The sequence below is a fragment of the Anopheles stephensi genome, chromosome 2 (assembly GCF_013141755.1).
Source record: "Anopheles stephensi strain Indian chromosome 2, UCI_ANSTEP_V1.0, whole genome shotgun sequence".
Taxonomy (NCBI): domain Eukaryota; kingdom Metazoa; phylum Arthropoda; class Insecta; order Diptera; family Culicidae; genus Anopheles; species Anopheles stephensi.
In genome coordinates, this window is record NC_050202.1 from 91,731,547 (window position 1) to 91,739,514 (window position 7,968).

The 7,968-nt window shown below is 49.4% G+C and overlaps 4 protein-coding genes across 4 annotated transcripts; 3 read left to right on the forward strand and 1 right to left on the reverse strand.

Moving 5' to 3' along the window:
* Positions 1 to 118: 118 nt before the first annotated feature.
* LOC118506249 (trypsin alpha-3-like) lies at positions 119 to 1,212 on the reverse strand. Its single transcript, XM_036043126.1, has 3 exons — positions 869 to 1,212; positions 453 to 796; positions 119 to 378 (listed from the first exon to the last, which is right to left on the reverse strand). The coding sequence occupies exons 1-3, from the start codon at positions 1,172 to 1,174 to the stop codon at positions 186 to 188; spliced, it is 843 nt and encodes a 280-aa protein (XP_035899019.1). The 5' UTR covers positions 1,175 to 1,212; the 3' UTR covers positions 119 to 185.
* A 1,108-nt stretch (positions 1,213 to 2,320) lies between these two features.
* On the forward strand, positions 2,321 to 3,383 carry LOC118508246 (trypsin-7-like). The gene is made up of 3 exons (XM_036047859.1): positions 2,321 to 2,881; positions 2,961 to 3,061; positions 3,130 to 3,383. Exons 1-3 carry the CDS (start codon positions 2,357 to 2,359, stop codon positions 3,320 to 3,322), a joined length of 819 nt encoding a protein of 272 aa, XP_035903752.1. The 5' UTR covers positions 2,321 to 2,356; the 3' UTR covers positions 3,323 to 3,383.
* Positions 3,384 to 4,443: 1,060 nt separating this feature from the next.
* LOC118508247 (trypsin beta-like) lies at positions 4,444 to 5,583 on the forward strand. The gene is made up of 3 exons (XM_036047861.1): positions 4,444 to 5,006; positions 5,069 to 5,175; positions 5,248 to 5,583. The coding sequence occupies exons 1-3, from the start codon at positions 4,491 to 4,493 to the stop codon at positions 5,438 to 5,440; spliced, it is 816 nt and encodes a 271-aa protein (XP_035903754.1). The 5' UTR covers positions 4,444 to 4,490; the 3' UTR covers positions 5,441 to 5,583.
* A 371-nt stretch (positions 5,584 to 5,954) lies between these two features.
* Positions 5,955 to 7,140, forward strand: LOC118508248 (trypsin alpha-4-like). Its single transcript, XM_036047862.1, has 4 exons — positions 5,955 to 6,301; positions 6,375 to 6,605; positions 6,671 to 6,774; positions 6,860 to 7,140. Exons 1-4 carry the CDS (start codon positions 5,999 to 6,001, stop codon positions 7,050 to 7,052), a joined length of 831 nt encoding a protein of 276 aa, XP_035903755.1. The 5' UTR covers positions 5,955 to 5,998; the 3' UTR covers positions 7,053 to 7,140.
* The last annotated feature ends 828 nt before the right edge of the window (positions 7,141 to 7,968 follow it).

Genomic DNA, 7,968 nt, shown 5'->3' on the forward strand with positions numbered 1-7,968 from the left:
CGACAATAGCACTGGTAGCGAAATGTACCCTGCGCTACAAGGTGAACTCAGAGCGCCACGTGTACCGGACTGACACATGGTGCTCGTGTTCGGAATGTAAAGTTTGACGCTAAACTCGTGCCCATTAAAACCCATTATATTTATTGAAGCCTTTACAAGCAGCGCGCGTCAGAGCCCGGCGCAACTTACACATCGCTATTCTCTCTGATGAACTTGCGGATATTGTCGTTACCGATGTAGGTGTAAACGCCCGGATATTCGCTACCGCACCGATCGGCACCCCAGGACACTAGCCCGATTTGTACACCGTCCTGGACGAGTGGGCCACCGCTGTCTCCGTTGCACGAATCGCGTCCCGGATGTCCGGCACAGATGGCGCTGCAAGCAAGGCAAAGGAGGGGGTTTACAAGAGGATCGCCACATGGTGCGCTTTCGCATCGCAGATCACTTACGTTCGAACTATCCGTACGGGGCGCCACTTGTTGACGCACTTCGAAAAGCTGGTAATGGGAATGTTAACCGTACGCAGCGTGGGCGCCAGGTTGGAATCCTGAGCAGTAAGACCCCATCCGCTGACGGTAGCAATGCTGTTCACGCGCAGTTTGTAGGCTTCGGTAGCGATGGGAATGATGGCGAGGCTGGGATGATCCAGGAAGGAGGTGGTGATGCGTATGATGGCAACATCGTTGAGGTAAGTCTTTTGCACGAATCCAGCATGGGTGGTCACCTTCTCCACCAGGAACACAATGCCGTTTGCATCGTCCGTCCGCTCAACGGTTCCGGCGAGAAGCGACAGCTGTAATGGAGTGAGACGACAGCAAAGGGTATGAGTTGTTCCACCCGGGTCCTGCTACCACGCGGTACTAACCCTTTCGACATCGGACGGCGGTGATTGACAGTGGGCAGCGGACAGTGCATGCTTGGCAGAGATAATCGATGCCCCGCAGATGTGGTTGCCACTGTCTCGCAACGACAGCAGGTATGGCAAGGGTTCCGTCAGCTCCGTACCACCGACGATGCGGCCACTGAATTTTTTCTCCTTATTTTTGCCCGAGTCCATCCGCACACGCCTCTGCCGAGAGGCCCATGCCGACTGCTCCTCATCACTCCACACTCCGGCGACACACAGCGCTAGCAGCAACAGTGACAATGGCCCCATCTTGAACGACACCATCTTTTTCGACAAATGGCACTAAACTGATCAGCTAGATCGGTGGGATGCGAAAAATATAGAAGCTCGGAAGGCTGATGACAAAAACACATTCCGTGTTAGAACAGCTGTACGCCGTTTTGATGTACGTGAGGAGACCTAAACGGTAAAGTCTTCCGCGTTGCTAGGAATGTTTGTTATTATTCCAAAAGGAAACAGATTTTGGACGATGACGCTGATCAAACTAGCCCTAGCACAAGCGTTGGTTGTTTGTTGGAGCGAAGGGCACGGAATCGGAAATGTTTTCGAGTTTATTCAACTTCATGTTGCAACGCAGACGAATGCTTTTGGTGCGTTTCGAAAGTCAACTGGCTGTTAGTGATGTGGACAATAAAGCAAAACATGATGATCAGAACGGTCAGGTGAAGATCGCCCAAAAATACTAGATCTCCTAAAGAGTGTTCAAGCTTAGTATATCCGCTTCGCCATCTCATCATGAACGATATTCCACGAAGTTAAGGCACGTGTCTTTTTTGTGGTAGAATAATATATGTTATGCTCAGGGTTAAGCACCTTCCAGAGATACATTTGTAAGTGTGCGCATTTCTTTGGACAGTTGGTCGCTAGAACAGATGCCTTCAGATGATTTTGGCAATGGGTGCTGAATCCAGGATTGTCAAACTCGTTTAATACGTGTAGTGGGTCGAACCTGTCTGAAAGCTTTTCCAGTACAAAGTGGCTAGGGTTGCAGTAACCCCTAAGTCTGCCAACGTAATAGCATGATAAGCTCCCATACTGGTTATTGACGTGCTGATGGACGTGAATAATCCATTCATAGTATTACCGCAGCCCGAAGCTAACCGGAAAGCTGGCTTAACGATTACCTCAGTGGCGTGAAGCAAGGATCGGCATGGTGGAGAAGCGTGCGAACGTTTGTGGTTGGGCTTGTGTTTTGAAATCGATGTCTGATCAATGGCAAAAAGATTGAGCAACGTGAGACGCTGTTTTTGCTAAGCACTTCCGATAACTGTTAATCGCACGTAATGGGGTTCTTGATAAGGACACCTCGGAGTGATAGTGCGAGGTAAAAGGCAATTGTTGGGTGAATTTATTATCGTACTCCAGCTGATTGCGGAGGGCGAGCTTTTGGGTATAAAAGAAAAAGAAATGGTCCCAGAGGACAGTAGTTCGTGTTGAAAGACAACCATGAAAGCGATCGTAGTGTTGGCATTGTGCGTGGCCGCCGTAGCGGCGTTGACCGAAGAGGAGGTTTGGCTGCAGTACAACCGTCGCATGCCGGGAGAGTTCCACACCAAGGGCATGCCGGCGAGTCCGCCATACCAGGGAAGAATCGTCGGCGGTGTTGAGGCCGACATTGCCAACTACCCGTACCAGCTGTCGCTGCGCCGTGTCTCGCACAGCTGCGGTGCGTCCGTGATCGCGACCCGGTGGGCCCTGTCCGCCGCTCACTGCACGTTCCCACTGCCGGCACCGACCGCAATCACTCTGCAGGGCGGCAGCTCGAACCGCACCTCAGGAGGAGTTATCTTCACCGTGGAGGAGATCATCAACCACCCGGACTACGATGACTGGAATCTGCGTAACGATGTGTGCGTCCTGCGTACCACCGCCGATCTGGTTGGCCTGAACATTGCTCCGATTGCTCTGGATCCTGCTGGTGCCAGTCATGCTGCCGGTTCCCGTGCCGTCCTCAGCGGCTGGGGTCTTGATGTAAGTGACCCGTGATGGAAGATTGCCACGATTGAGGCTTAACGTTAACGATCGTTTGTTCCCATTCTCCATTTTCCAGGATAACCGAGTACTCCCACAAATTCTCCGCCGTATCGACATTCCTGTGGTTGATCAGGCTCAGTGTGTCTCGGCCTGGAATCCAGGATGGGTTACCGATGAGTAAGTGTTCCTGCGCCCGGTGCGTGTCGGGTGAACAATTGACTAAACAATGCACAATCTACTTACAGCATGATCTGCGCCAGCGAACCCGGCCGTGATGCATGCAACGGTGATAGCGGTGGCCCTCTGGTTGTGGGCGGACAGCAAATCGGTATTGTCTCGTGGGGCGATTCTCAGTGCGTCGCTACCTTCCCGGGAGTGTTTGCTCGTGTCGCCTTCCCACTGATCCGCAACTGGATCAACCAGGTTACCGGTGTTTAAAGAGATTTGACTGGAGATTAAGTTTCGGATTAAAGTTTTGAGATTCTTGTATATAACATAAGAGTTTGTCTCGCTATGTAAAAATGAACAAGAAAGAAAACCTATTCGCGCCAGAGTTACTAGATCGCTTTAATCGGAATTTATTCGGATGTTTACATCGATCGGGCTATAAATTAGTGGAGTCCTACAACAGTCTTCCTCTTCTGCTTCTTCTGCTCAACGACCTGCGTGGTCGCGCCGGCTTACTCCACAGAACTCCCAACTGGGGAACGGATTATGTAAGCTTTAAATCTTCTAGATGACATTGAAGTTAAACACAGTGACACAGTTTATGGTTTTATGGCTCTTCGGCCTTGCTCTTATCAAACGAAACAACTGCATTATATTGCCTAAAATTGCTGAAAGTAGTGCGTCATTATTATGTCTTTAATCCAATCATGTTGTGACCTAACTGTTTTCTTTTGAGACAATATCTAACGACCAGAAGAATAAAGGTAGTCCGACAAACAAATCGATGTTGACTGTTTTTTTTCTTTGTGACCAAACTGCCTTTATCGGTCAAGGTTTGTGCCTCATATGCTCTGTTTAGCAAGATAATCGACCTTATGTAAGAGAGGCTCCGTGTAGGTGAACCGACACCGAACGATCCATGACCCATATTATGTAGGTTTAAAGACCTCTACTGATGTACTCTTCATCATTCGCATTCAGTATCAGTATTTAGAGCAGCTATAACAATGCGATACATGATATATACTTAATCTCATAATAATTTGTGCACAATCATAGTGTAAGGAACTCTAAGCTGAAGTATATTATATCAGATCAACTGTACTACGAATACAGCAATGCATTGCAGTGCGTGTTTAAGTCCTGCTGATACTTAGATGCCATCAATATCAATTTTCCGGGCAACAGATAGGGAAATGAAGGGGGTTTCTAGGAAACTGTTTACTGGAATGTACGTTGGAAATTTGATTTGGGAAGTACTAGAATACGTCTGAGCCGAATCTGATCCACTGTTATCTTCACTTTGTTATGTTGATAATACCAGCGCCTTAAATAGGGGAGTAATACGTCTAGCGTCGATAAACGCTAAGGGTTCACCCTATAAAAGCAATCCTTCCACTCGATTGTGTCACAGTCACTTTGGTCGACAGCACTGAGGATGAAGCAGCTACTCTGTCTGATAGTGGTATTCGCGTCGGTTCTAGCCAATGCGCTAGGATACACCCATCGGCACATGCCAGGTGCATACCATAGCTTGGGTATGCCTGAGCAGCCCCCATTCCTTGGGCGGGTGGTCGGAGGAGTCGATGCCAACATTGCCGACTATCCGTACCAGCTTTCGCTGCGTCGGTTTGGCGGCCATTTCTGTGGAGCTTCCGTCATTGCTGCCCGCTGGGCTCTGTCTGCTGCGCACTGCACTTTCCCGCTGCCGGCTGCAAGCTCGGTGCAACTGCGGGGCGGCACTGCCGATCGTACAGCAGGAGGCGTACTGTTCGATGTGGAGGAAATCATCAACCACCCGAACTATGACGATTGGACGATTGAGTTCGACGTGTGCGTGTTGCGTACGGTGGCGGACCTGAGCGGAGCGAACATTGTCCCGATTGCTATGGATCCGTCCGGAGCGACGCATGCGCCAGGATCTCGAGCAGTTGTCAGCGGATGGGGTCTCGATGTAAGCAAACCGCACAAGAAACGGGTCAAGCCGCATGCTTTAACATCCTATTTCTCTTCCAGAGTACCGGAAACTCGCCGGTCATTCTGCAACGTGTTGATATTCCGATCGTTTCTGAAGCGGAATGTTCCGGTTCTGGTGGCTGGCCTAGCGGATGGGTCACTCCGGAGTAAGTTTAAGGCGAGCAGTGTGGCGCGCATGGACAATGGCTTATGGATCTTGTTTCAACTCTTTCTTTCAGCATGATTTGCGCCAGTGAAGCCGGTCGTGATGCGTGCAACGGTGACAGCGGTGGCCCACTCGTTGTGGGAGGACGGCAAATCGGTATTGTCTCGTGGGGAGATCCGAACTGTGTTGGATCGCCTCCTGGTGTGTACGCGCGAGTTGCATTCCCAACTATTCGCAGCTTCATTTCGGACTTTGCTGGTGTTTAACTCTATCGGAGGACTGGCTAAGACTTTTTGGAATTGGAATGTGCCGAAATGCTGCAAAAATAAATCATTTTCTATTGCTAACGGTAATTTCCAATGTGTTTACTCCGAATAAAGTAACAACGATAGCTAGCACCTCACCACAATAAGACACTCGCGGAGTAACTGCACTGATCTCACGACATCCTCTTCCAGGCGTGCGTTTATTCTGCTTGACGTGGCCGTTGCCTTCTTTTATCATGCTGTGTCCTGTGTGTTTACACTGAGCTAGACGCGAGCGCGGAAACCATGTAGTGGTTGTTGCATGTGTCGATGTGCGTATAGTTCGCAATGCGATACTTGTACCGGTGACAGGCGCCTGATTGCAGTATGATAGTGTCAACTAAAGAAATTGGCAGGAGTCGCTGTAAGACAGCGGGCGTACAATGATTGAGTAGACGGGTATGGTTAGCGTCAGCGAAAAAAATGCATCTCGTTCATCCGGCGTGCATGACCTATAAATATGTGGACCCGAGGGACTGGTAACACTTATAGCAAACGGTTGGGTCCGTCGGTGCAGTGATGAAGATTGTTGTAGTAATTTGTGCGGTGGCAGTTGCCGTGGTCAGTGCAAACAATGTAGAAAGCAAGCGGTTCGACCGACGCATGCTGCCGGAAGGTGCACAGCAGATCGACGACCGTCAGGTGGCAGGTGTCGGTTCGCTGAAGAAGATCGTCGGCGGAACGTCGGTAAGTATCGAGACGCACTCGTACCAGTTGTCGCTGCGCAATTACGACTACCACATCTGCGGTGCATCGATCATATCGAGCGTCTGGTCGCTGACTGCTGCCCATTGCCTGTACCCCAATCCGGATCCCAAAACAGTAAGTTTTGTGCAGAGTGCGTATGGCGCGTGTCGGTGGAGAACAGAACTAATTCGAGCTATTTGGCTTCAAGATCTCGCTACGAGCTGGAGCCAGCAATCAGTCGATTGGTGGCCGTATCTACAATGCATCCCAAATCATCATTCACCCGATGTACAACCCGAGCACGATGGACAACGACGTGGCCGTGATTCGTGTGGATTCTTACTTCATTGGACCTAACATGGGCTTTATTGGATTGGTCCCGCTGGGCTATGAGCCAATGGCTGGAGTTCGCGCTATCGTTACCGGATGGGGTCGTCAGGTAGGTCATGAGCGAGTAGTAGACACCACACGAACGCGAGTACCACCACTATTTACACCTTGCAGAGCGATGAGGCGAAGCAGTCGACGACACTGGCCGGAGTGGAAATTCCCATCGTAGATAAGGAGGAGTGCATGGAACAGTGGAGCGGCGTTCAGGTGACACCACAGTGCGTATCTTCGACCGAGCCACAGTGTCTTATCGAGCGGTAAGCCACCGGTATGCTAACTACTGATGTACGTCCATTTTTGCAGAATGATCTGTGCCGGAGAGTTTGGCAAGGACTCGTGTAACGGTGATAGTGGCGGTCCGCTTGTTTCCGGTGGCCGTCAGATCGGAATCGTGTCGTGGGGATCGACTAAATGTGGTGGCCCGCTAGCTGCTATCTACACCAACCTGGGCAACGCGGCCATTCGCACCTTTATCAGCTCGACGACGGGCATCTGAGATTGATGATGGTGTGTGTATGAACGAAACGAGCAAAATAAATGTGTCGCCGCATTGAATAACCATTATCAGTGGTTGATGCACAAACCGCGCTTGCTGTCGTTGCAATGATTGTGAGCTGTTGTTTCGAGGTTATTTGGGCGTTTCGGGGGCCAACATATCTCTGTATCACGAGTTTATGGGCTGTTGTTCGAGAGTCAAAGGTGTGGCACGCTTTTACGCAAAGCTTTGAACGGGACGCAACAAGCTGGAAGCTTATGAGAAAAGCTCCGAAAGCTTTCAAAGGAAAAAAGTCTGCTGAAAGCTGCCTATTTGAGGAAACTTCATTGGAAAAGAAAAGTAAAAGGACAACCAAAACTGGTCTGAATGGTCTAGCAAAAATGCATTTTACACGAAGTTATTCCAATTTTCACAGAGAACAAACAAAGTTTTAGAATGAATAGTAAAGCATTGGAAAGATTTACATAAGGCAAGATGTCAGTTGAGTTGAGATCAGTTGAGTTGAGAATAAAGCTTAGACACACTGTGATGGACTGAATTCTGAATTATTTTTTTTCTGAACAATTTATTAAACATGGTAGATACCAGCTAGCTTATGTAGGTAGAAAAGAGTTTCGTGCAGAAATGTCTACCGTATTCGTTACACTAACCGAATATTCATCTTGCGCACGGGTGACATATTGCTGTGGGTCTTGGGTAGTCATCCCAAAAAATAAAACACCCGTATCAAAATCGGAAGCGTCGCTCGAACGTGTGTCCGGCATTACGATTGAATGTCATACGTCATGAATGCCCAGCGAACGGCAGAATGTGCTAGAATGGATGTATGATAATCCATGCCGGAAAATGTGATGGAATCATCGGCTTAAAGTAGTACCCGGCAGATGAATATGGATCAGGTTCGTTCGGCTGGGGT

What these genes read in the sequence shown, in the direction of transcription:
- LOC118508247 (XM_036047861.1), top strand. Translation starts at nt 4,491, where the DNA reads ATGAAGCAGCTACTCTGTCTGATAGTGGTATTCGCGTCGGTTCTAGCC. An exon ending in TCAGCGGATGGGGTCTCGAT is followed by an intron (nt 5,007 to 5,068) that starts GTAAGCAAACCG and finishes TTTCTCTTCCAG; the next exon opens with AGTACCGGAAACTCGCCGGT. An exon ending in AGCGGATGGGTCACTCCGGA is followed by an intron (nt 5,176 to 5,247) that starts GTAAGTTTAAGG and finishes TCTTTCTTTCAG; the next exon opens with CATGATTTGCGCCAGTGAAG.
- LOC118506249 (XM_036043126.1), bottom strand. Translation starts at nt 1,174, where the DNA reads ATGGTGTCGTTCAAGATGGGGCCATTGTCACTGTTGCTGCTAGCGCTG. An exon ending in CGCCGTCCGATGTCGAAAGG is followed by an intron (nt 797 to 868) that starts GTTAGTACCGCG and finishes ACTCCATTACAG; the next exon opens with CTGTCGCTTCTCGCCGGAAC. An exon ending in CCCGTACGGATAGTTCGAAC is followed by an intron (nt 379 to 452) that starts GTAAGTGATCTG and finishes CCTTGCTTGCAG; the next exon opens with CGCCATCTGTGCCGGACATC.
- LOC118508248 (XM_036047862.1), top strand. Translation starts at nt 5,999, where the DNA reads ATGAAGATTGTTGTAGTAATTTGTGCGGTGGCAGTTGCCGTGGTCAGT. An exon ending in CCAATCCGGATCCCAAAACA is followed by an intron (nt 6,302 to 6,374) that starts GTAAGTTTTGTG and finishes TTTGGCTTCAAG; the next exon opens with ATCTCGCTACGAGCTGGAGC. An exon ending in GGCGTTCAGGTGACACCACA is followed by an intron (nt 6,775 to 6,859) that starts GTGCGTATCTTC and finishes CCATTTTTGCAG; the next exon opens with AATGATCTGTGCCGGAGAGT.
- LOC118508246 (XM_036047859.1), top strand. Translation starts at nt 2,357, where the DNA reads ATGAAAGCGATCGTAGTGTTGGCATTGTGCGTGGCCGCCGTAGCGGCG. An exon ending in TCAGCGGCTGGGGTCTTGAT is followed by an intron (nt 2,882 to 2,960) that starts GTAAGTGACCCG and finishes TCCATTTTCCAG; the next exon opens with GATAACCGAGTACTCCCACA. An exon ending in CCAGGATGGGTTACCGATGA is followed by an intron (nt 3,062 to 3,129) that starts GTAAGTGTTCCT and finishes ATCTACTTACAG; the next exon opens with CATGATCTGCGCCAGCGAAC.